Consider the following 26139-nt stretch of genomic DNA (forward strand, 5'->3'; position numbering starts at 1 on the left):
GAGGTTTCTGTAGGTTCACAGCACAAACTTTACAACAAAAAGAATACAATTAAGCAAAACATCATTTTATTTCAAACAATCTGACCAGCCTTTGTTATTGAGTCAAAATCTGATTGACATTTGTAAAGTGTCCTTTAGCAGACCCCCCGATAATTTATCTTATCAACAACTATTAAGACAAATACCATAATTTAGTGACTGCATGGACATTTATATGAGGCGTAACTATACTAACATATCATTGCCCATTTTTAATTAAGTTCATATTTCATATTGATTAATTTTCAATCTTTCCCAAAAAACATTTATAAATGCAAAAACATTCAAAATCAAATCACCTAAATAAATCAGTTAAAAAAACAAACCCTAAATATCTCAGGAGAATACATTAAATATGTAACATTAAAACCAAAAGCCATAAAACACCAAAATGTAGCTAAAATACTTTCCTTAAATGACTCAGTATTTCACAACATGCCACACTCATATGGAAACTTAACCTTGAATGATACCCAAATAAAACAAGAAAACTGAAGTTATCAGTACTGATAGTTAATAGTGTCATAACAATTTCAAATCTAGGTATATTTGCAGGTTTTGTGTCTTTTATCATTCCCTTTCTTCTGTTCATCAATCACCTTCACTGGTCTCTGATGTCTCCTGCGGTAATTCACCTTTCATCTTTGATTGAAAAAGGACAACACACAGAAAAAGAAACAAACATTAGAATAAGAAAGAACAGTGTTGACACAGAGATTATGTTTTATTTTGTTTGCATAAGTGGGCTGACTACATTGAATCAGATATTCTCACTATACTTTTTCTGTGTATAGAAAGATGGATAATGTTATTAGAATTATTATTTGATGGACTAAATAAGATACAGGGTGACATTAAAAGGGCCTTAAAGATGGTGTTGCAGAAATGTACATTTATTGTCTAAGAGAGTATATCAATCATTTAAAATAAATCTCTGGGATATTTTCTAAATTATAGCCAATGACAGCAAGCACTCTGTTTGCTCCTGCTTCTTTTTAGGAACTATGTTGTTTATGTTTAGCTGACGGGCCAGACTAAGAGCGATTCATAAGCTTATCATGGTTAACAAAAAATCAAGGACCGTTACGTCGCCCGGATCGGCGTCACCGGGGCCCCTCCCTGGAGCCAGGCCTGGGGTTGGGGCTCGCTGGTGAGCGCCTGGTGGCCGGGTCTTTGCCCGTGGGACCCGGCCGGGCTCAGCCCGAAACGGCGACGTGGGCCCGCCTTCCTGTAGGCCCCCCACCCGCAGGAAGGACCGTGATGAGCTGGTGCATTGTGGACTGGGCAGTAGTCGTGGTGCCTCGACGACACAATCCCTGGACCAAAACCCTCTCAATAGGGACATGGAATGTCACCTCGCTGGGGGGGAAGGAGCCGGAGCTTGTGCGTGAGGTTGAAAGATACCGGCTAGAGATAGTCGGGCTCACCTCCACACATAGCTTGGGCTCTGGAACCCAGCTCCTTGAAAGGGGCTGGACCCTCCACTACTCTGGAGTTGCCCATGGGTGAGAGGCGACGGGCTGGTGTGGGCTTGTTAATAGCCCCCCAGCTCAGTCGCAATGTGTTGGAGTTTACCCCGGTGAACAAGATGGTCGCTTCCCTGCGCCTTCGGGTCGGGAAAAGGTCTCTCACTGTTGTTTGTGCCTACGGGCCGAACAGCAGTGCGGAGTATCCGGCCTTCTTGGAGTCCCTGGGAGGGGTACTGGATAGTGCTCCAACTGGGGACTCCATTGTTCTACTGGGGGACTTCAACGCTCACGTGGGCAATGACAGTGATACCTGGAGAGGCGTGATTGGGAGGAACGGCCTCCCCGATCTGAACCCGAGGGGTGCTTTGTTGTTGGACTTCTGTGCTAGCCACGGTTTGTCCATAATGAACACCATGTTCAGGCATAAGGGTGTCCGTCAGTTCACGTGGCACCAGGACACCCTAGGCCGGAGGTCAATGATCGACTTTGTTGTTGTTTCATTTGACCTTCGGCCACATGTCTTGGACACTCGGGTGAAGAGAGGGGCTGAGCTGTCAACTGATCACCACCTGGTGGTGAGTTGGATGCGCTGGCGGAGGAGGAAGTTGGACAGACCGGGCAGACCCAAACGGATTGTGAGGATCTGTTGGGAACATCTGGCTGAGCCCTCTGTCAGGGACGTCTTCAACTCTCACCTCTGACAGAACTTCTCTCGGATTCCGGGGGAGGCGGGGGACATTGAGTCCGAGTGGACCATGTTCTCTACCTCCATTGTCGACGCGGCGGCTCAAAGTTGTGGACGCAACGTCTCCGGTGCCTGCGGCAAACCTAGAACCCGGTGGTGGACACCGGAAGTAAAGGATGCCGTCAGACTAAAGGAGTCCTATCGGGCTATGTTGGCCTGTGGGACGCCTGACGCAGTAGATGGGTACCGACAGGCCAAGCAAGCTGTGGCTCGGGCGGTCCTGGAGGCAGTTCGGTTAGGCCATGGAAGAAGACTTTCGGTCGGCCTCGAGGAAATTCTGGCGGACCATTCAGCGCCTTAGAAGGGGGAAGCAGTAATCTGCCAACACCGTTTACGGTGCAGGTGGGGAGCTGTTGACCTCGACTGGGGACATCGTCGGATCGTGGAAGGAATACTTCGAGGATCTCCTCAATCCGACTGACATGCCTTCCATTGAGGAAGCAGAGAGTGTGGACTCGGGGACGTGCTCATCCATCACCCAAGCCGAGGTCACTGAGGTAGTTTGTAAGCTCCTCAGTGGCAGGACACCCGGGGTGGATGAGATTCGCCCTGAGTACCTCAAGTCTCTGGATGTCGTAGGGCTGTCTTGGTTGACACGCCTCTGCGACATTGCATGGAGGAAGGGGACAGTACAGCTGGAGTGGTAAACCGGGGTGGTGGTCCCTCTTTTTAAAAAGGGGGACCGGAGAGTGTGTTCCAACTACAGGGGGATCACACTTCTCAGCCTCCCCGGGAAAGTCTACGCCAGGGTACTGGAGAGGAGAATATGGGCGATAGTTGAACATTCAGAAGGAACAATGCGGTTTTCGTCCCGGTCGTGGAACACTTGACCAGCTCTACACCCTCCGCAGGGTGCTTGAGGGTTCATGGGAATTTGCCCAACAAGTCTACATGTGCTTTGTGGATCTGGAGAAGGCATTTGAGCCTGTCCATCTTGCCATTCTGTGGGGGGTCAGTGAGTATGGGGTCCGGGGTCCTCTGCAAAGGGCTGTCCGGTCTCTGTATGACCGGAGCAGGAGTCTGGTTCACATTGCCGGCAGTAGGTCAGACTTGTTCCCAGTGCATGTTGGACTCCGGCAGGGCTGCCCTTTGTCACCGGTCCTGTTCTGTTATAATTTTTATGGACAGGATTTCTAGGCGTAGCAAGGGGCCGGAAGGGATCCGGTTTGGGAACCTCAGGATTTCATCTCTGCTTTTTGTGGATGATGTTGTCCTGTTGGCTTCATCGGACCGGGACCTTCAACATGTGCTGGGGCGGTTTGAGGCTGAGTGCGACGTGGCAGGGATGAGAATCAGCACCTCCAAGACTGAGGCCATGGTTCTCCACCGTGTAAGGGTGGCGTGCCTTCTCCGGGTGGGTGGAGAAGTCCTTCCTCAGGTGGAGGAGTTCAAGTATCTCAGGGTCTTGTTCAGGTGGTGAAGAACGAGCTGAGTTGAAAGGCAAAGCTCCCGATTTACCGGTCAATCTACGCACCTACCCTCACCTATGGTCATGAACTTTGGGTAGTGACCGAAAGGACAAGATTGCGAATACAAGCGGCCGAGATGAGTTTCCTCCGCAGGGTGGCTGGACGCTCCCTTAGAGATAGGGTGAGGAGTTCGATCACCCGGGAGGATTTCGGAGTCGAGCCGCTGCTCCTTCACATTGAGAGGAGTCAGCTGAGGTGGCTTGGGCATCTGTACCGGATCCTCCTGGACGCCTCCCTAGGGAGGTGTTCCAGGCATGTCCCACCGGGAGGAGACCCCGGGGAAGACCCAGGACACGCTGGAGAGACTATGTCTCTCGGCTGGCCTGGGAACGTCTCGGCCTCCCCTCGGAAGAGCTGGATAAAGAGCTGGAGGAAGTGTCTGGGGTGAAGGAAGTCTGGGCATCTCTGTTGAGACTGCTGCCCCCGCGACCCGGTTCCGGATAAGTGGCGGAAAATGGATAGATGGATGGATGTTGTTTATGGGGCCACGGTTCACATTTTGTGATACATTCTTAGACTATTCACTGTCCAGTCAGTTGTCCACAGTAGTTTTACTTAGTCATTTAGTATTTGTTTAGCATGCTTGGTAACTCGCTTGAGGAACAAAAAAGGATCACAATCAGTTATGCAGTGCTACCAATAATGAAATAGAAAATATACAAATAAGGAAATGAAAAAAGAAACATTGCAGACTCAACAAAGAGTCCCTCTAGTGGGACACAGTGGTATTACAAGACACGCCAGGCAGTCCCCGCTCATCAGCACAGTGTTGTTATTGGCTCTTTTGTCAACTCAGCAGATCTACTGTATATGCCTCCATGTGGTCAGATTTCTACAATCCTTGGCTTTTCAATCAAAGTTAAATGTTACCTGAAAGCCTTTTTCTTTGCACCAGGATTTAAAGCGCCTTTTTGCTTCCTGATATTTATCCTCGTCCTTGTTCTTCCAGTAAACCCTGATGATCTGCTCAAAAAAGTGCTCTGGCAGAAGACTGGACACCTACCAAGTATGACAAGAACAAAAATCTGTAAATGCAGACTGGACTGTCTCTTAAAAGACAAATACAGAAGTTATACACAACTACAAAAACTAAGTTTACATTTCTGCTTTAGTTCTGACCTGGTCCTTGGGGATTTTCTTTCCAGTCGGTTCAGTCTTTTTGTAGAAGTAGGTATGTTTGATTGGATCCTCGACATTCATCCCATAGTCCAAAGTGACGGGCTAAAAAAGTGTAAAAATGAAATGTTTATGTTTAAAAGTACTTTATTATATGTTACAATATAGTAAACTTACAAAAATAAGAGGTTGTGCTTCAAAAAATGAACTTGATGTGCAAGTATTTCTTTTAAATAATTTTTAGTAAAAACATTGTAGATTTTTACTTTCCTGGCAGTGATTCACATCCAATTTACTTGTCACTAAAATGCTATAATATCACTTATAATGTCATAAACAGTTTTTTTTTTCAAAACACAATGTTAAGTTATATGCACATTTACCATTTTCATCTCTGCCCAATTTAAAACGAAGTTCTCTTTGATAAGTAAAGTAAAACTTGATTTAAAAAAAAAAAGTCTCTTATGAACAAGGATCATTTTGTAAAATCAAAACAAAAAAAATGTAAATTTCCTTTATACCTTTAATAACTGTAGTATAATCCATTTTGGTACATGAATTCAGGTGCAGTCTAGGGGTCATGACATAAGGTGTTCTTTTCTAAATGTTAGGGTGTTTGTGGCACATACAGGAATAAAGGGTTCCCATAACTCATGTAATTAAGGTCTTAAGAAAAGTGCAGTAAAAGTAAGAAGAGAAGAACTTACAATTACTTCAAAGTAATCATGTGCCTTCTGATCTTTAAAGACCCACTCCAGTTGATCTTTGAGACTCTTAATTTTCTCCTAGGGGATAGAAGATTATTTTTTGCTCATTATTATTTTGTTTCATTGTTTTAATGCCACTTTTATTCTGTTTCTTACCTCTGGTATTTCCGCCTCTGTCTGCTCTTCTAGTTTTTTTTCCATCTTTGTTCAAGTAAGGGTGATAAATGAAAAGGATACAATTATGGCTTAATGTAATATTTAATGACATTATTAAATGTTTTAGAGACTTTTTGTCTCGGTTTGGTCACTTCCTGTTTTATTTTGAAACCCGTGTCTGTGTTTCAGTTCTGTCTTGACTTCCTGGTTCCCATCTGCCCTGATTGTCTGTGCTGTGTCTCGTCAACCCTTCTGTGTATATCTGATCTTGTCTTTCCCTTGCTACCTGCTGGTCCGTAGTTTTTAATCCCTCCATGTTCCAGGTCTGTTTTTTTAACTCTGCTCTCGTGTTTGTTGGTAAACCCTGCTCAGCAGCGCTTTTGGTTTGTTTTTTGATATTAAATCAAATTAAATCAAATCAATTTGGAACTCCTGCCTCCTGGTCTCTCCTGACACTTTTAACCACCTCCTAAAGGATAGAAGAGTATTGTTAATGCTCTTTTTATTATTATTATTTTATATTTTAATTCAGTGTTTTTCATTCAAGTAAGGGTGATAAGTGAAATGGACAATAAATAGATGCATTCCTTTTTAGCAACATGCAGACAAAAACATGGTATTTTAAAAGAGAAACTGTGTTTTGCCTTTTGAGTCACTCCACAAAATTATGGTTTAATGTAATATTTAATGAAATCATGGCCAATAAGGCAATACTGATACTGTAGGTTCTATATAGAGGGCAAACATATGGGAAGTGGGGGTACTAAACCACTCCCTTGTTGGAATAATGGGGATCACCCTTGCTAGAATGGGTAGAAAAAACAATAATTCTCCACAACACCCCCAACTCAAACTTTTTTCTTTGCTCTGACTGGAAATGGAATAAACAGACACTTGTGACCCATCTAGACCCATATAACAATGAGAAAAAAGGGGTCCCATAACTCACGTAATTAAAGGTTTTAAGATAAGGTTAATAAAGGTAAGAAGAGAAGAACTTACCAGTTTTTTCAAGTAACCACGCAGCTTCTGACCTTCAGGGATCAACTTAGCCAGTTCCTGTTTGATACTTTTAATTTTGGGCTAGGGGATAGAAGATAATTTTTTGCTTATTATTATGTTTTATTGTTTTAATGCCCCTTTTATTCTCTTTCTTTTCTCTAACACTTTCGCCTCCATTTGCTCTTCTGTTTTTTTGTCTTTTTTGTTCAAGTAAGGCTTACAGAGAAACTTTGTTTTACCTTTTCAGTTACTCCACAAAATGGTGGTTTAATGTAATCTTTAATGACATCATGGCCAATAAGACAATACTGATACTGTAACTTCTAGAGAGTGCAAACATATGGAAAGTGGGGGTACTAAACCACTCCTTGTTGGAATAATGGGGATCACCCTTGCTAGAATGGGTAGAAAAAACACTAATTCCCTACAACAGTAAAGGTAAGAAGGGAAGAACTTACCAGTACTTTCAAGTAATCCTGCATCTTCTGATTCTCAAGGATCAATTTATCCAGTTCATCTTTGAGGCTATTAATTTTCCCCTAGGGGATAGAAGATTATGTTTGTTCATTATTATTTTGTTTTATTCTTTTAATGCCACTTGTATTCTCTTTATCTGTATTTTTGGTTCAAATAATGGTTATTAGTGAAAGGTACAATACATAGATTTATTCCTTCTTAGCAACATGCAGACAGAAACATGGTATTTTAAAAGAGAAACTGTGTTTTGCCTTTTGAGTCACTCCAAATAATTATGGTTTAATGTAATATTTAATGACATCATGGCCAATAAGTCAATACTGATACTGTAAGTTCTAGAGAGGGCAAACTTATGGAAAGTGGGGGTACTAAACCACTCTTAGTTGGAATAAAAGGGATCACCCTTGCTAGAATGGGTAGAAAAAACACAAATTCCCTACAAATCCCCCAATTTAAGCTTTTTTCTTTGCTCTGAAGGAAAAAACTAAAAAACAGATTAAAAAAACATCTAGGATTAAGCATAATAACAGAAAAAATGGGTCCCATAACTCACATAAATATTTTAAGAAAAGTGTAGAAAAGGTCAGAAGAGAAGAACTTACCAGTACTTTCGAATCACCACGCATCTTTTGATTCTCAAGGATCGACTCCAGTTTCTTTTTGAGACTCTCAATTTTCTCCTAGAGGATAGAATATTATTTTTTGCTCATTATTATTTTGTTCTATTGTTTTAATGCCACTTTTATTCTCTTTCTTTCCTCTGATACTGTTTGCTCCTCTGGTTTTTGTCTTTTTCAACATTCAGACAGAAACATGGTATTTTAAAAGAATCAGAATCAGAATTAGCTTTATTGGCCAGGTTCGAACATTGTCCAACAAGGAATTTGACTCCGGTAATTTCGCTCTTTGGTATTAAAAATAAACAATAAACAAATAAACAATAAACAAATGTGGTATTTCTATGTACAGTATGAACATTTTAAAGGCGCAGCAGTTTGAGGTAGTGAGAAGGACAGTTCTGAATAAAAATAAGAATAAGTATAACCTATTTTCAATTTTAACAGACAAATTATACAAAAATACAAGAAAAAAATTATACAAAGAAATACAAAAGTGAGAGGTGCAGCAGAGTGAGGCAGACATGATTATTCAAGAGGATGCTGGATGATTTTTTTTATGGCACGTGTTTGGTTACTCTGAGACTGTTAGTTGTGAGAGTTCACCAGAGCAACCGCTTGCGGAGAAAGAAGAGAAGAGAAGAGAAACTGTGTTTTGCCTTTGAGTTACTCCACAAAATGATGTTTTAATGTACCGGTAATATTTAATGACATCATGGCCAATAAGACAATACTGATACTGTAAGTTCTAGAGAGTGGAAACATATGGAAAGTGGGGGTACTAAACCACTCTTAGGGCCCGATTTACTAAGATCCTAAATAAAGAGTACTAAATTGCGTGTGCACTGAAAAAGATTGCGCGTGCTGTTGTTGTGTGTTTTGTGGGTGATCAACTAAGATTACGTGCGCAATTGATAACAGGCGCAAACCGCAGTATTTAAATGAGGTGTTGCGCGTCTTACAGTTTGCGGCGCAAACTTTGCGCCATGTCTGGATGGAAAGCAGGATATAGTCGCAAGCGCAAAATGAAATTTGACGAGTTGGAGTTATAGAGATATTAGTGGAAGAGGCAAATTGTTGTGCCGTATTCAGCACCCCTGCCGTGAAAAGCACCCCCTCGTATATTCAATGATAAGTAGACCAAGAAAAAAAACAGCACACTGACACTTCAATATATTTATATATACACACTCACACAAACACATACTTAGGAGTTTATATTATATATATTTACAAATATTATGGAAGACAACACAGTAAGCAGGCTATTAATTAATGACATCAATAACCATTTACCCGATTTTTTTTTTTTTTTTTTACCCGAATCCATGAGCGCATTTAAACATGAATCATTAACACAAAACTGGACGCTAAACAGAACATGGACAACAGAACATGAACAGAACACGGAATGAGAATATCATTTTTGTCAGACGAGGGGGTGCTTTTCACGGCAGGGGTGCTGAATACGGCACAACACCGGGGTATGACTGCAGAACAAGTATAGGCGCACAATGAGAAACACTTTTTTCTCCATGAAAACACGTGATTTATTTATTATCACAAATAAAAAAATTAATGTGCCTCCTGTGGCAACCTTTTGCTGAATAATACTCGATTTAACATTCAAATCAAATATTTCTCCTTTTGCATGTGGAGATTAGCACCTTCCTTTCGAACGTATTAAATACAGACGCAATCACAATCCCCGCAAAAACTTTCAGGCTTGGTAAATCTCATTGCGCGTGGTAAATGGACCAATTTGCATCTTTCCCTCCCAGTATTTAGCGATTTCTGGTGGGTACGCCCCATATTGATTATTCATCAGGGCAAAAGTACTACCGTATTTTCGCGACCATAAGGCGCAACTTTTTTTTTTTTTTTTTTTTTAAATGTGCCGGGCGCCTTAAGAAACGGTGCGCCGTGTCTATTACCTGAATTACGGTAATGTCAGGTCGGCCACCATGAGAAGGTAAAAAGAGAAGGGGGCGGGTGAAGCTGAATGAGACCATCCACTGAGCTGTTTAATGCGAAACAGATGATGAAGACTTTTAAGGATTTGCTTGATGTGTAAAGTGAAATAAAATACAATCAAACTAAGTTTTGCTCCGCTCTATTTAAATAAGCACACTTGTGTGTGAGTGTTCTGCAGCGCCGGCCGGTCGGAACCGTCCACATTCCCCGGTTAAAGCAGCGGCTGCAGCAGCGCGGTGATGGTCGCTGCTGCAGCCGACTTCCTGGTTCCCAAAGCGGGTCCAATGACCTGGTTCCCGGCCGCTTTAAGAGCAGAGATTTCTGGGGTCTGTCTCAGGTCAGATCAGCTTCACTTTCCGAGATTTGCAGCCAAATCTGTCGGTTACAAACCCGGTACCGGATCCCGACATGCGCGTGTGTGTATTCGCGGCGCGACACACAGATTCTCATGTAGGCTATGTGGTGCTGGACTGGCGCAGCTGATGGACAGAAACTTATGGTGATTTTTAAAAGAAAAACTTTGCATAAGAGGTTTCCAGCCGGAGTCATTATAAGGGTGAATGAAAAGAGGGGGCTGGATGAAGGGATGATGATGATCAAGAAGCTGAGACAGGTCTGGAAATTCGGACTGGCGCAGATGAATTAACGGAGCTCCTGTCGGATACAAACCCCGGTACCGAATGTGAAAAGTGAAATAAAATATCAAACTAAGTTTTGCTTCTGCTGTATTTTTAGCGCGTGTGTGTTTTGCAACGCGTGTCTGTGCAGCTCCGTCTCCGTAGACGGCGCCTTTTGGGTCGGTGCGCCGTATGTGTGTTTTAAAACCAAAAATGACACACAAAACTGAGGGTGCGCCTTTCCACACAGTGCGCCATATGGTCGCGAAAATACGGTAAATGGATTGCGTGTGCTATTTTGCGCATTTGAGAGGCGCAGTCGTCTTTGCACGCTGTTAGTAGATCAGCTGGCACTTTGGTTTGCGGGTGCTGTCAAGTTTGCACACGTTTTTACGCACGCAAACCTTTAGTAAATCGGGCCCTTAGTTGGAATAACAGGGTTCACCCTTGCTAGAATAGGTAGAAAAAACACTAATTCCCTACAAAACCCCCAAGTAGAACTTGTTTCTTTGCTCTGACTAGAAAAGGAAAAGACAAACGGATAAAAAAAACAAAAACAATTGTGACCCATCTAGACCCATCTAGGAGTAAGCATAATAACAGGAAAAAAGGGGTCCCATAACTCATGTAATTAAAGGTTTTAAGAAAGGTGTAGTAAAGGTAAAAAGAAGAACTTACCAGTACTTTCAAGTCATCACGCTTCTTCTGATAGTCAACGATCAACTCAGCCCGTTCCTCTTTGAAATTCTTAATTGTCTCCTTGGGGATAGAAGATTATTTTTTTTAATCATTATTATATTGTTTTAATGCCACTTTTATTCTCTTTCTTTTTTCTGATACTTTTGCCTCTGTTTGCTCTTCTTGTTTTTCTGTCTTTTTTGTTCAAGTAAGGTTGATAAGTGAAAGGGACAATAAATAGACTCATTCCTTCTCAGCAACATGCAGACAGAAACATGGTATTTTAAAAGAGAAACTGTGTTTTGCCTTTTGAGTCACTCCACAAAATTATAGTTTAATGTAATATTTAATGAAATCATGGCCAATAAGGATATACTGATACTGTAGGTTCTATAGAGTGCAAACATATGGAAAGTGGGGGTACTAAACCACTCCTTGTTGGAATAACGGGGATCACCCTTGCTAGAATGGGTATAAAAATACAAATTCCCTACAAAACTCAGAACTCAATTTTTTTTCTTTGCTCTGACTGGAAAAGGAAAAAAGACCCAAACAGATTAAAAACAACAAACAATTTGTGACCCATCTAGACCTATCTAGGAATAAGCATAATAACAGGAAAAAAACGGTTTCATAATTCACGTTATCAAAGGTTTCAAGAAAAGTGTAGTAAAGGTAAGAAGAGAAGAACTTACCAGTACTTTCAAGTCATCACGCATCTCATGATATTCAAAGATCAACGCCAGTTCATACTGGAGACTGTTAATTGTCTCCTAGGGGATAGAAGATTATTTTTTTCTCATTATTATTTTGTTTTATTGTTTTAATGCCACTTTTATTCTCTTTCTTTACTCTGATATTTTCGCCTACGTTTGCTCTTTTGGTTTTTCTGTCTTTTTTGTTCAAGTAAGGCTTATAAGTGAAAGGCACAATAAATAGATTTAATCCTTCTTAGCAACATGCAGACAGAAACATGGTATTTTAAAAGAGAAACTGTTTGGCCTTTTGAGTCAATCCACAAAATTATGGTTTCATGTAATGTTTAATCACATCATGGACATTCAGGCAATACTGATACTGTAAGTTCTAGAGAGTGGAGACTTATGGAAAGTGGGGGTTCTAAACCACTCATTGTTGGAATAACTGGGATCCCCCTTGCTAGAATGGGTAGAAAAAACACTAATTCTCCACAACACCCCCAATTTAAGGTTTTTTCTTCGCCCTGACTAAAAAAGGAAAAGACAAACGATTAAAAAAAAACAAAGAATTGTGACCTACATCTCTAGACCCTTCTAGGATTGAGCATAATAACAGGAAAAAAGGGGTCCATAACTCACGTAATTAAAGGTTTTAAGAAAAGTGTAGTAACGGTACGAAGAGAAGAACTTACCAGTACTTTCAAGTCATCACGCATCTTATGATCTTCACGGATCAACTTATCCAGTTCATATTTGAAACTCTTAATTGTTTCCTAGGGGATAGAAGATTATTTTTTGCTCATTATTATTTTGTTTTATTGTTTTAATGCCATTTTTATTTTCTTTCTATCCTCTGATACTTCCACCTCCATTTGCTCTTCGTTTTTCTGTCTTTTTCATTCAAGTAAGGGTGATAAGTGAAATGGACAATAAATAGATTCATTCCTTCTTAGCAACATGCAGACAGAAACATGGTCATTTAAAAGAGAAACGGTGTTTTGCCTTTTGAGTCACTCCACAAAATGTTGGTTTATTGTAATATTTAATGACATCATGGCCAATAAGAGAATACTGATACTGTAGGTTTTAGAGAGTGGAAACATATGGAAAGTGGGGCTACTAAACCACTCCCTTGTTGGAATAACTGGGATCACCCTTGCTAGAATGGGTAGAAAAAACACAAATTCCCTACAACACCCCCAATTTAAGCTTTTTTCTTTGCTCTGACTGGAAAAGAAAAAAAACAGACAGATTAAAAAAACAAACAATTGTGACCCATCTAGACCCATCTAGGAGTAAGCATAACAATGGGGAGAATGGGGTCCCATAACTCACGTAATTAAAGGTTTTAAGATAAGTGTAGAAGAGAAGAACTTACCAGTACTTTCAAGTCAAGCATCCTCGGATCTTCAGGGATCAAATCAACCAGTGTGACACTCTTAATTTTCTCCTAGGGGATAGAAGATTATTTTTTGCTCATTATTATTTTGTTAGAAAATATTTTTTATCCTGATTTTTTTTCCCTCATTTTATCACCCAGTGCTCCTACCTAAGTCAGTCCTGGGCATTGCTCCATCTACCAACCCCAGGAGGGCCCTGTACTGAGCTCAAGTCTCCTCCTTAAAGGTGACCTATTATGGGATTTAATGTATATTTTAAACAGGCCTTGAATGTCTTAAAAACAATCTAAAGCTTGTTTTTTCTACATAAATCATAAATGCAGCCTGTGGGCCCTGTCACTAGTTTTACCGCTTCTAACCTCTTTTTCTGCGCCTCATTTTTAGGGAAGGGGGGGGTATGATAATGAGGCTCTGTGCTGATTGGCTCCCTGAATGACGTGTAGCAGGGGAGGAGAATAAACCTCGCTCCGCCAGAGCAGCCCAAGCCTGTAAATTATCACAACACTGAATTTTCACAAATGGAAACTTTATTGTTAAAAAAATAAAATATGAGTTGTATATAAATAACATTTATGCACTATTTAAGCCGGATCTACCCGGCGGATGCTGAACGCTGGCCCCGGAGCCACGCCGGGCGCCCGGGAGCAGCGATGCTGGAGCAGTGCGCATCACAGCGGCTTTAACGGGGGAATCTGACCGGTTCCGACCGGCCGGGACCGCAGGAACCCGCCTGGACTGGTAGCAGGGACTCCTGGGGACCGACCAGCGGAATTTCAGCCGGATCTGCCCGGGCGGATGCTGCGCGACGGGCGCTGCAACCCCACGGCGGGCGCACAGATCGGCTCCGGAGCGCATCCGCGGCGCATCGCCCGTTACAGGGGATCAAACCGACAGATTTCGCTGAAAATCTCGTAGGGTGAAGCTGGTCCGACCTGGGACGGACCCCCGAGGACCCAGCTCCCAAACCACCCGGGAACCTGGATGATTTAACCCGGATCCGCGGCGCCACGGCGCCGCGTCCGACTGGCTGAAGGAAGCGCCGCTCCAGCAGCGGAGAGAGCTGGTTGTGGGCGTGGTTTCAGCAGCGGAGGCTGAACCTATGGAAATGAGCGCCTATGGTGACGTCACCATAGGCGCAGATTCAGAATGGCTCAAAAAAAGGTCACGTGACACTGGGGGACTCTGTAAGGCGGGGGTCAGAGAGACCCTGCAGAATTTCATGGTATTTTGTCTCCCCTGTGCTGGCAGGGTGAGGGGAGACCACTTTATATATGTTAAAACAAGAAAAAACCTGTTTTTCATAATAGGTCCCCTTTAACTTGAGGAGTGAGCAGGCCACTTCTCTTCACCAAAAAAGGTATGATCACATTAGCTACCCAAGGAGAACATACAAACTCTACACAGAAAGACCCTTTTGCCAATCCCACCCAGGGTGTGGGCGCTGAAGTCATGGGGCAGCTTAACACACGCTCAGCGTCCCTGGTGGGAATTGAACCTAGGACCTTCTAGCTGAGAGACAGCTGCTCTACCAGCTTCGCCACTGTGCCCAACCTTATGGTTTTAATGCCACTTTTATTCTCTTAGGTAATAAGAGAAGAACTTACCACTATTTTGAAGTAGTCATCCACCTTCTGACCTTTAGGGATCAACCCAGCCAGTTCATCTTTGAGACTCTTAATTGTCTCCTAGGGGATAGAAGATTTTTTTTTCTCATTATTGTTTTGTTTTATTGTTTTAATGCCACTTTTATTCTCTTTTTTTCCTCTGATATTTTCGCCTCCATTTGCTCTTCTGGTTTTTCTGTGTTTTTCATTCAAGTAAGGGTGATAAGTGAAATGGACAATAAATAGATTCATTCCTTCTTAGCAACATGCAGACAGAAACATGGTATTTTAAAAGAGAAACTGTGTTTTGCCTTTTGAGTCACTCCACAAAATTATGGTTTCATGTAATATTTAATGACATCATGGCCAATAAGACAATACTGATACTGTAAGTTCTAGAGAGTGGAAACTTATGGAAAGTGGGGGTACTAACCCACTCCCTTGTTGGAATAATGGGGATCACCCTTGCTAGAATGGGTAGAAAAAACACTAATTCCCCCAACTCAAACCTTTTTCTTTCCTCTGACTGGTAAAGGAAAAAACAGACAGAGTTAAAAAAAAACAAACAATTGTGACCCATCTAGACTCATATAGGAGTAAGCATAATAACAGGAAAAAGGGTCCATAACTCACGTAATTAAAGGTTTCGAGAAAAGTGTAATAAAGGTAAGAAGAGAAGAACTTACCCGTACTTTCAAACAGTCCTGCACCTCCTGATGTTGAGGGATCAACTTAGCCAGTTCATCTTTGATACTCTTAATTGTCTCCTAGCAGGTAAGAAGATTATTTTTTGCTAATTATTATTTTGTTTTATTTTTTAAATGCCACTTTCATACTCTTTCTTTCCTCTGATACTTTCGCCCCTGTTTGATCTTCTTGTTTTTCTGTCTTTTTGTTCAGGTAAGGGTATTAAGTGAAAGGGACAATAGATTTATTCCTTCTCAGCAACATGCAGACAGAAACATGGTATTTTAAAAGAGAAACTGTGTTTTGCCTTTTGGGTTACTCTACAAAATGATGGTTTAATGTAATGTTTAATCACATCATGGCCAATAAGGCAATACTGATACTGTAAGTTCTATAGAGGGCAAACATATTGAAAGTGGGGGTACTAAACCACTCTTAGTTGGAATAATGGGGATCACCCTTGCTAGAATGGGTTGAAAAAACACACATTCCTTATAACACCCCCAACTTAAGCTTTTTTCTTTCATCTGACTGGAAAAGGAAAAAACAGACAAAGGGTTAAAAAAAAAAAAACAATTGTGACCCATCTAGACCCAGGTAGGAGTATGCATAATAACAGGAAAAAAAGTTCCCATAACTCATGTAATTAAAGGTTTTAAGAAAACTGTAGTAAAGGTAAGAAGAGAAGAACTTACCAGTACTTTCCAGTAATCATACACCGTCGGACCTTTAGGGATCTTAGCCAGTTCATCTTTGAGACTCTCAATTGTCTCCTAGGGGATAGAAGATAATTTTTTGGCCGTTATTATTTTGTTTTATTGTTTTAATGCCACTTTTATTCTCTTTCTTACCTCTGGTATTTCCCGCTTCATCTGCTCTTCTGGTTTTTCTATTTTCTTCGTTCAAAAAAGGGTCATAAGTAAAAGTGACAATAAATAGATTAATTCCTTCTTAGCAACATGCAGACAGAAACATGGTATTTTAAAAGAGAAACTGTGTTTTGCCTTTTGAGTTACTCCACAAAATGATGGTTTAATGTAATGTTTAATCACATCATGGCCAATAAGACAATACTGATACTGTAAGTTCTATAGAGGGTAAACATATGGAAAGTGGGGGTACTAAACCACTTGTAGTTGGAATAACGGGGATCACCCTTGCTAAAATGGGTACAAAAAACACTAATTCCCTACAACACCCCCAACTCAAACTTCTTTCTTTCCTCTGACAGGAAAATGAAAAAACAAACAAACAGATTAAAAAAACAAACAATTGTGACCCATGTTTTCAGATGATCAGATCAATAGCTGTCTCCAGTCTGTTATAATACCGGTACTGAATGACCCACTACCTACCTTAGCCTCACCCACAAATGTATACAGGTCTCGAGAGATGATCCTCTGTATAATTTGTCCTGCCTCTTTCATCTCCATAGAGGACGAGGTGGGACAAGAACAATGATGTTGTATTTTGGCCAAGACTTCATCTAAAGAGGTAACACAGAAGAAGAATTGAACTGGTAATTTAAAATGAACCAACCAACAAACAACAACAAAAAGTTGAAAATTACTCTAATACACGCAACATTTATTTCTCAAACTATAATTTCCATGAATATTCATCAGGGATGAAAATTTAAAAACATTTGGATCAGGTTCATGACCTGATCACCAGCCAGTCACTGTCAACATTAAAACTACTGGTACTTCTAATATTTGTATGTCCCTTTTTATGCCTCCGTGCTACTCTGATCTATCAGGCCATACACTCAGAGTCTGTACGATTGTTTTGTGCTATAATCAGAGGTGGAAAAAGTACTGAAAAATTGTAATTGAGTAAAAGTATCTTTACTTTGCTTAAATCCTACTCAAAGTAAAAGTAAAAGTACTCATCTAAAAATGTACTCAAGTAAAAGTACAAAAGTACTTCATTTAAAATGTAATTTGAGTAAAAGTTACTTTCAGTTATTTAATGCAAAAAAAGGATGAGTCACGAATCAAATCCAGCACAAGTTGTTTTAATTAACTTTGAGGCATATTAAAGTACACATCCACACTTGGAAAGCTCAGCTGAGCTCAGTAACATGATCCTTTTACTTCCGCAGAACAGGACAAAAAGGACAGTCACAACCTGTACTGTAAAGTGCAAACTATTTTCAGTCATATTGTCCAACCGACAACACTAAAACCAGAATCAAAGTATTCAAACACAAAATCAAGTGCCCAATGCCCGCAGGATCCTGCTATTCACAATAAACCACAATAAAATGCCCACAAGATTTTCACCATAAATTTTGTACTTAGTAATGTGAGGGGGTTCAAATGTAGCAAAGTAAAATACTTGGGTCAAAATGTACTCCAGTAAAAGTAAAAATTACATATTTCAAAAACTACTTAGAAAATTACAAATTACTCATAAAAAGTACTCAATTACAGTAACGTGAGTAAATGTAATTTGTTACTTTCCACCCCTGGCTATAATACACCAGAAATATGTGGGCAAATCTTTGGGGTCCAGTGGGTAGCATGGTCGTGCATCTGTGATCTGGGTTTCATTTGCACATATCACTGACGTCCAGTCAGATTTTGTGTCCAAAAAAATACGCCTGAACAATGTTTTTAAGTAGAACATTGAATCAGACTTGCTGTCTCTTATTGTCCTTGACATCAGCTCAGTCAATTAACTTTTCCAGTCTGTCTGTTATAGGCAGGACATGTACTGTGGTGCATGTGTATAGATATAAATACATGAACCAAAGTACATGTATTTATTTGACCAAACATGTAGCAGATTTCAATCCACCGTCCACTGACCTGTCAGCTGGGTGTAAGCCTCCATGTCATCTTTGGCTTCAGAGAGAGAGAACATCTTCCCATCTGAGCCTTGGATTTTGATGGATTTATCTGCTTTTAAGAGGGCATCGCAGATCCTGGATAGAAAGACACAACATATTCTCTCCTTTGGGAAATTTATTACATAATTTGGAAGGATTGTGAGGCAAACATACTTTCATTAAACAGGACACAATGCTGTTTGCTGTAGCAAACCAAAATGGGAAGAGTAGTGACTCACATTATTTCGATATTCTTGTTCACTTTGTGTTGGTAAGCTCGTCTGTGGAGACAATGCCTCATGTGGAACAGGTCATACAGATTTCCCACTTCCTGTGAAAAGTATTGCTTATGATTTAGTGACAGATGAGTGTGTTTGGTTTGGTTGGTTTTTATAAATTTGACAAAGCTAGGATCAACACCTTGTCTCTGGAACAGATGTGTTTCTTGCCATCCTTCTTACAATGACACACTCTGGCAAACATGATGAAACGCAGATGGTCAAAGTTTTTCTGGATCCCAAGGTGGTGACAGTCCCTGGGAAAATACAGAGTGAGGACATGGTTGACTGTAAATGAATCTGTTATGATAAAAGTCTTCTGTAATTCTCCAGGAGAAGAAATGCAGAAATGTGTCTCAGAAACTATTTGTTTTAGATAAACTCCACCTGGCAAAGTAGTCAAACTTGTCCACATCGATCCCATTCAGCTTGTTTGCCACAATTTCGTAGAGGAAGGGCTTCTTCACTTTTCGATCAGCATTCAGATCCTGCAGACATGACAACGGAGTCCAGGTGTTAGATTGAACTTCTGACAAAAAAAAATTAACTGATTGATCTTTGCAATACTCATACAGAGGTTTTAAGTGTCATGTCTCCATCGATGAGCTCTTCAATAAAGACCAAGTCTTCTTCCAGTTCCAGTCCATATTTTTCCATCTCAGACTTCAGAGGATTTTTTTCCACCATGTACTTAAACATGTCAATAGAGGCTTTCTCATGCTGCAAGACACACAAACTCATATTTTAAAAGGGACAATTTGTAAAAAGTACGTCAAATCAATATCCAGACCATATTGATCCCCTGTGGTCACCTCTGCCAAGAGAAAAGCTGAACGAAGTTGATATGTAGATATAGAGATCTTCCCGTGGTATTGCAGTGAAGTAAAGTGCAGAATTATATGTTGAAAAAAATACATCTGGATGGGGGTTTTTATGCTACTTTGTCAACTTTGTACTGACTTCTATGATCTTCACCTACAAGTTATATTTGATAAGTGACATTTCTTAATGCAGCTCCTGCCTTTTAAAAAAAAGTTTTTTCAGATTGGTGGTTTTTTGTTATTCTGTTCATCACATGATAGTTTGATGCGTTTTTACCTTCCATTTAGTTTTTTTAGTTGGATCCTGTCTCCTAGCGGCCTCTGGGATAAACATCTGGTCATACAGATGAGAAAAGGGTCCATGTCCTTGATACAGCGAAATAAATGTGGAAAAAAACAAACAAACCCAAACCTTTGTTAATTTGCATGACGTGCAGAGTTATGGAGCCAAATCAAGGCCAAAAGTTTTGCTAATTTGAAAATAAAATTTGAACCTGAAAATTCTTTTTTTACAGTTTAAATTTTATTTTTTTCAGTATCAGATCATTTTTTTCAGTTTCAAATCTATTTATTTCAGTTTCAAATCTTTTTTTCAGTTTCAAATCTTTTTTTTTCAGTTTCACGTCTTTTTTTTTCAGTTTCACTTCTTTTTTTTCAGTTTAAAATTTTTTTTTCAGGTTCAGACTTTTGGCCCCGATCTGGCGTGGGGGGCGTGGCATCAACTGAGAGGGGCGTGGCATCATGAGTGACAGCAGAACAGAGAAGGCGGGGGACGTTCCTCAGTCATGTTGCCTTCAGAAAACATAGGTTGCAGAAGCTATCAGTAGAAGTATGATTCAACACTGTATATACACTATATTCACGTGATTGGCAGTGGAAAAAACTGATATTAGTGACACATTTCTGTTTAAAAAGCTGTTTTAGACCGTACTTGGCACCAATCGCAGTATAAAAGCAATAAACTATGCCAGACTGTACAGTTCCACAGCCACACTTTAAAGTTTGACATTTCCCACTTCCACATACTACCAAGTACGGTCTAAAACAGCTTTTTAAACAGAAATGTGTCACTAATATCAGTTTTTTCCACTGCCAATCACGTGAATAGGGTGTATATACAGTGTTGAATCAAACTTCTACTGATAACTTCTGCAACCTACGTTTCCTGAAGGCAACATGACTGAGGAACGCATATATGTCTATGGAGGAACGTACCCCGCCTTCTCTGTTCTGCTGTCACTCAGGATGCCACGCCCCTCTCAGTTGATGCCACGCCCCCCACGCCAGATCAGGGCCAAAAGTCTGAACCTGAAAAAAAAATTTGAAACTGAAAAAAAAGAAGTGAAACTGAAAAAAAAGATGTGAAACTGAAAAAAAAGACGTGAAACTGAAAAAAAAAGATTTGAAACTGAAAAAAAGATTTGAAACTGAAATAAAAAGATTTGAAACTGAAAAAAAGAATTTTCAGGTTCAAATTTTATTTTCAAATTAGCAAAACTTTTGGCCTTGATTTGGCTCCATACAGAGTAAATTGTGATTAAATATGATCACTGGGCCTGAAATCCCAAATACACTTTTGTATTAAACACATGTAGTTACATTTTGAATTATAACATTTATATGGGTTTTGGGTCACATATGAAGGGGGCATTTTTGCAGCATCTGTATCATCAGTGGATTCAAATTCCAGTCGGCATGTGAATATGATTAAATTATAACAGCTTTGTGACATAAAAACAGCAAGAAAGAACAAGTTCCAATGGTCCCGCTGTGACTGATTTAAAAAATGTGTCCAAAATTTTTAATAACTGATGACTAAATATATCCCAGATTAAGTTTAATAAAAATGCAGTGCATCATCAATAACTTGCTTCTAAAATGATTTCCGGTGAGTAAATCCAATTACGAGTTTTTATTAATTAAATCAAGCTTTCTGAAAGAAAATAATAATAATGATAAGAATAATATATAAATCTTTCAACAGGGACCACATTGACACAAAGCCGTTGAAGTCCTTTTAGACAGTTTAGTAGAAAACAAACCGCTGAATTGTACAACATAAAGTTGTTGAACTAGTTGCCCCCTAGAGGACAACTACGGGTCCTGCTGTCACAGTCTGCAACATTGTGAGAGACAATACTCTCTCGCTCCTCCACATGTTCTCACTACTGCCATCTGTTGGACCCTAAAGAGCATTCGCTCTAGACTCAGGAACACCCAAATAAATATCTGCAGTTACCATTAAAGTATTGCACAGTACTACAGCACTTTAATTTGTTTAACCTGTTGCATCAACATATATCCTTGCTGGTTTTGTAAGTGCCTATGAGTCTTATGGTGCTTTGGTGTAATTCTTCTAATTTTGCTGAATACATCTGTTAATGTATCTGTAAAGAACACCTGGTGTGTCTTGCAGTTCTTGGTGATCAGATATTCTTGGTGCTATACTCAACATGCTGTTATTTAAGATTTTTGAAGTTTGATTTATACTTGTTCCTGTATTAGTGAATAACGGTGTGTATCACTTACCCAGATCATGGCAAAGACCTGCAATCTGCACACAGAGGACGTCTCTGTCAGTGATGTCGAGCTCTGGCTGCCTTGACTTTAGGGCTTTGACCAGCTCTCCTGCCAAGTGTGCCACCCTGTGTCATCAAATATAAAACATGCATGCACGCGTCATAATAATACAGACATTGAGTTAGATTTTTTTTAACCTATTTTCCTTACTGGATGTTACGGCTCCCAGCCGTTAGTGCCTGTGTTAGGTGTGTAATTGTATTAATATTTTGTTTATTTATTTTTGGGCGAGTGTCGTGAGCACTCCTGTTTTTGATCCATCTTGTTCTCCCCACTGACAGTTCAGATTGACAGGTCCCGCCTCCTGCTGCACCATTGGTCCTCCGCAGCTGTGGCTGATGAGACTGACGAGCTGACACCAAGCTGCTGGTGCGCCTCAAAAGCAGCACACCTCAGTCAGCAATTCGAGGGCTGTTACTGTTCAGTGTGGCAATCCTCCTTGTTGTGTTCTGTGCATGTGTGATTTGTATCGGTGTTTAGTCTGCTGTTTGCTTGTAGTCCTTAGTTTATGCTCAAGAGTGTTGTAACTGGCTGTAGCCTGTATTTTATTTTATATCGAAGCAGTAAGGGTAAACCGCCATTTAATTTGATCCCCTTTTTCTCCTGTTTTTGTTAAGTTAGGAAGTTAGGCTCAGAGATTGTAATTTTATTTGATCTTTTGTTTCCTCCCAGGGCTTAGGTAGTCTGGTTGAGAAGATAGTTTCTTTTGTTTGTTATTTTGGCCTAGGTTTACCCCGAAGAGAAGCTTCATTTTCATTTTTGTCATTTTGTTTCTTTTGTGCTAACCCGGTTAGCACTGATTTGAACTTTGCATGTTGAACCTTGAGCTGTGCAACAATAAATACAGCCTTTTTGTTGTGAACCATCTCTTGCTGCCTCATTCTTATGTTGCGCCTCTGTTCCCCTAGCCTGGGGTGTAACACTGGATAAAATCCTTCCATGCATATTTGCATTTGAAAAATAAGTAATTGGAAAAATAAACAATCTAAAAATTACATGAAAAACATCACATGGAAGATGGTAAAAAAACGACACCTAATTTAATCTGAGTGATAGGATATGTGACATTTTCTTATTTGTCTTCACTTTCATTTTTGCTGCACGTGATCAGGGTTGTAGGCAACCAGCTCAGCAGGTTGCACTGGTGAAATATCTCTCTGAAAACAAGAGGACATACCCAATTGAGTGTTCGAAGCGGTTGTGGGATGCTCCAGGGTAAACAAAATAGGCTCCACCAAGCTGCTTGATATTTCGTAGTCTCTGGAATTGTGGTGTGTCGATGATTTTGACCAGAAGTGGGTGCAGCTCAATGTGGCCATGGATGGGATCATTAAAAATCTGTCAGCAGGAGATAAAACAAAACGGACACTTCAATCCAATGTTTATACATAAACTATAAGGAAATAATTCTCCCAGTGGGTTTTGTTCATCCATCCATTCATCCATCCATTATCTATACCCACTTTATCCTTTGCAGGGTCACGGGGGTCTGCTGGAGCCTATCCCAGCTAATTTTGAGGTGAGAGGCAGGGGTTACACCCTGGACAGGTCGCCAGTCCATCGCAGGGCCACATATATACACACAACCAGACACACTCACACTCACACCTACGGGCAATTCAGAGTCATCAATTAACCTAGCATGCATGTTTTTGGACTGTGGGAGGAAGCCGGAGTACCCGGAGGGAACCCACGCAAGCACGGGGAGAACATGCAAACTCCACACAGAAAGACCCTGGCCTTTGAGTCGAACCGGGGACCTTCTTGCTGTGAGGCAGTGCTTCTCAAATAGTGAGGCTCCGTCAAGGGGGACGCGTTTGATCTCAGGGAACATGCTTTTTTTATTTAGATTTTTATATTGCCCTAGAATAAAGTGCAATTGCACCTCCACTACATTAGGGGGCAGTGGCGCTCTCATTGGCAGAGTGTGCGCTGGGAGCATTCGCTTGGTGGTGTCGGGGTTTTGTTTGCGAGTATGAAGTGTAGACACGAACTGTAGCAGACCCTCAATAGACACCATGAAAAAATATTTAACAGGGATGAGAACACAGGCGGAGAGAGACGGAGATAAAGAGACAAATGAAAGTCTCCTAAAAGCTAAGACATGGAAATATGACGAAGCGTATGTAGCGCTCGGCTTCACTGTGACTACGGTGGGAGACGAGGAAATACCGGTGTGCTTACTGTGTCTCAAAATGTTGGCAGCGGACAGCATGAAGCCAAATAAATGAAGGCGTCACTTAAAGACATTACACCCCAATCACGCTGATAAGCCGCTTGAGTTTTTTCAGCAAAATCATGCCGAATATTGCCAACAATCATCCCGCTTTCTGACTGCTACTTCAGTAAACCAGCGACTCAGCAAGCGTTTTTGGCATCATATAAGGTGGCGTACCAAATTGCTCAGTGCAAAAAAAAACCACACCATAGCAGAGGAGCTGATACTGCCTGCAGCATGCCAGGGATGTGCATTGCAAGACATGCTCATTGTAGCCATTAATGCAGACATCATCTTTCGATTAAAAAAAACTGGTACTGCAGTCACTTTCAAAATATTGTTGAGCGGCGTGTACCCTCCCCCTCCTCCCCCCGACCAGAGGTTGCCAGGTAGACTGCAGAATGCAGCAGGAACGTAGGCTGCCATGGCAAGCGACGAGTCCTACACAGTTAGTTTATTTTCTGTATTTAATGCTTTATGAAAGATCTTTTGCGAAGTAATAATGTAGTTTTTGGAAAGCTAAACATTTTTTCATCCAACACGTTCGTAGCGGCTGCTGCGATAATTAGAGCCGAGCTGGCAACCCGGATGCCGAAACAATACTGACTTGGTGATTGGGAGATAGGTGGAGGGTGGAGCTTCAGTCCAAAACAAAAAATGAAAACATCAACATCAGTTGAGGGCTGCAACTCCTCTTTTTAAACTGGAATATCCTGGCTTGAGGGCTGTTGTCAGTGACATAAGTATTTGAAATGAACATGATTTTTAAATGTCTGTTGACATATCGGGGTCATTTTATGATTCGTTTTATTATTGCTCTTACATACAGCTCCTTTAATGTTGATCAGTTTGAATGCATTATTATTTATTGTAATATATATGTAATTTTATTTTTCAGTATCATATGGTTTGACATGGTCAGCCAAAAAATGTTTATAGTTTAATTAAGGATTGAATGTTACTTTTGAATTTCAGATGCTCTTGAATCTTTTCTGTTACAGTTAATATAGCTATTCGTTTGTTGTAAGTGGACCATATTTCTTTCTTTTTTTATTTTCTTATACGTTAATAAGGATACAATGTTATGCAGAGGTATACTTATAACAATTTTATAGACAAATGATACTTTTTAATTGCGCGGGGGGGCGCAAGATGTTTTCTTCTTCCTAGGGGGGGCATGACAGAAAATAATTGAGAAGCATTGCTGTGAGGCAACAGTGCTAACCACTGAGCCACCGTGCTGCCGCAGTTTTGTTCATTCTCTGTTAATTCAGCATCCCATTTCTTTCTTTCAGAAGTCTACTAATGAGCTAGATATACTGTTTTTGTTTCTCTCATACATTTCAAATGGCTTATCCATCCAATGGATGGTTGGATAGATGTTAAATCACCTTGCCAGGTGGGGGTGGTTGCAAACCTCCTGGCTGCGTGGCTGGTGCTCGGCTGGGTCCTGGTTCATCACCGTGGGTTTCCATCTTTTGCCGCTTGGAAGGGGCAGGGCTTGCTGGCAAGGGATCTCGTCTCGCCCTCCTCCCCTAGTTACAGTTCAGGTAGAGCATTGTTTTGACTTTACACACACACAGTTACACAGACATACAAACCTGCTCACTCACCTACATAATCACTCCACAGTTTTGGGGGACAGATAATCGCAGTAGCCTATAGCTTTGATTCAGTCTCAGGGACCTGAAATTGTTGCTTCTTGTGTCTCTGCCTGTTCTCAGGTCTGTTTGTTTTCTCTCTTACAGATTTCAAAGGCTTGTGTGCCGGTTGTGAGTTTCCCTGTGTTTTTCTCGTTTCAGATTAGTTGTCACTCCTCACCCCTTCTTTATTTTCTGTTAATTCAGCATCAAATTTCATTCTTTCAGAAGTCTACTAATGAGCTAAATATACTGCATTTGTTTCTCTCATACATTTAAAATAGCTTATCTTGAGAGTTGTGTATATTTTGCAC

The 26139-nt window shown here is 40.7% G+C and overlaps 1 protein-coding gene across 5 annotated transcripts in view; it reads right to left on the minus strand.

The window, feature by feature from the left end:
* Positions 1 to 89: 89 nt before the first annotated feature.
* The window catches only part of LOC133457109 (deoxynucleoside triphosphate triphosphohydrolase SAMHD1-like), a 77516-nt gene continuing 51466 nt past the window's right edge, over positions 90 to 26139 (minus strand). For 3 of the 5 annotated variants that reach the window (XM_061736001.1, XM_061736002.1, XM_061736000.1), the window contains 26 exons: positions 25577 to 25720; positions 23145 to 23305; positions 21917 to 22032; positions 19665 to 19753; positions 19140 to 19286; positions 18954 to 19054; positions 18709 to 18823; positions 18528 to 18619; positions 18269 to 18384; positions 16811 to 16941; positions 16307 to 16351; positions 16151 to 16228; positions 15455 to 15535; positions 14769 to 14849; positions 13143 to 13214; positions 12457 to 12537; positions 11762 to 11839; positions 11067 to 11147; positions 7783 to 7860; positions 7162 to 7242; positions 6704 to 6784; positions 5702 to 5746; positions 5546 to 5623; positions 4842 to 4943; positions 4593 to 4721; positions 90 to 681 (listed from right to left, as the gene is read on the minus strand). In XM_061736001.1, coding sequence (XP_061591985.1) covers positions 631 to 681; positions 4593 to 4721; positions 4842 to 4943; positions 5546 to 5623; positions 5702 to 5746; positions 6704 to 6784; positions 7162 to 7242; positions 7783 to 7860; positions 11067 to 11147; positions 11762 to 11839; positions 12457 to 12537; positions 13143 to 13214; positions 14769 to 14849; positions 15455 to 15535; positions 16151 to 16228; positions 16307 to 16351; positions 16811 to 16941; positions 18269 to 18384; positions 18528 to 18619; positions 18709 to 18823; positions 18954 to 19054; positions 19140 to 19286; positions 19665 to 19753; positions 21917 to 22032; positions 23145 to 23305; positions 25577 to 25720 — 2454 coding nt within the window. In that variant the 3' untranslated portion in view covers positions 90 to 630. The remainder of the gene's footprint in view (positions 682 to 4592; positions 4722 to 4841; positions 4944 to 5545; positions 5624 to 5701; positions 5747 to 6703; positions 6785 to 7161; positions 7243 to 7782; positions 7861 to 11066; positions 11148 to 11761; positions 11840 to 12456; positions 12538 to 13142; positions 13215 to 14768; positions 14850 to 15454; positions 15536 to 16150; positions 16229 to 16306; positions 16352 to 16810; positions 16942 to 18268; positions 18385 to 18527; positions 18620 to 18708; positions 18824 to 18953; positions 19055 to 19139; positions 19287 to 19664; positions 19754 to 21916; positions 22033 to 23144; positions 23306 to 25576; positions 25721 to 26139) is intronic. The other 2 variants (XM_061736003.1, XM_061736004.1) reach the window with 2 other exon arrangements.

The sequence above is a fragment of the Cololabis saira genome, chromosome 12 (genome assembly GCF_033807715.1).
Source record: "Cololabis saira isolate AMF1-May2022 chromosome 12, fColSai1.1, whole genome shotgun sequence".
Lineage (NCBI taxonomy): Eukaryota > Metazoa > Chordata > Actinopteri > Beloniformes > Belonidae > Cololabis > Cololabis saira.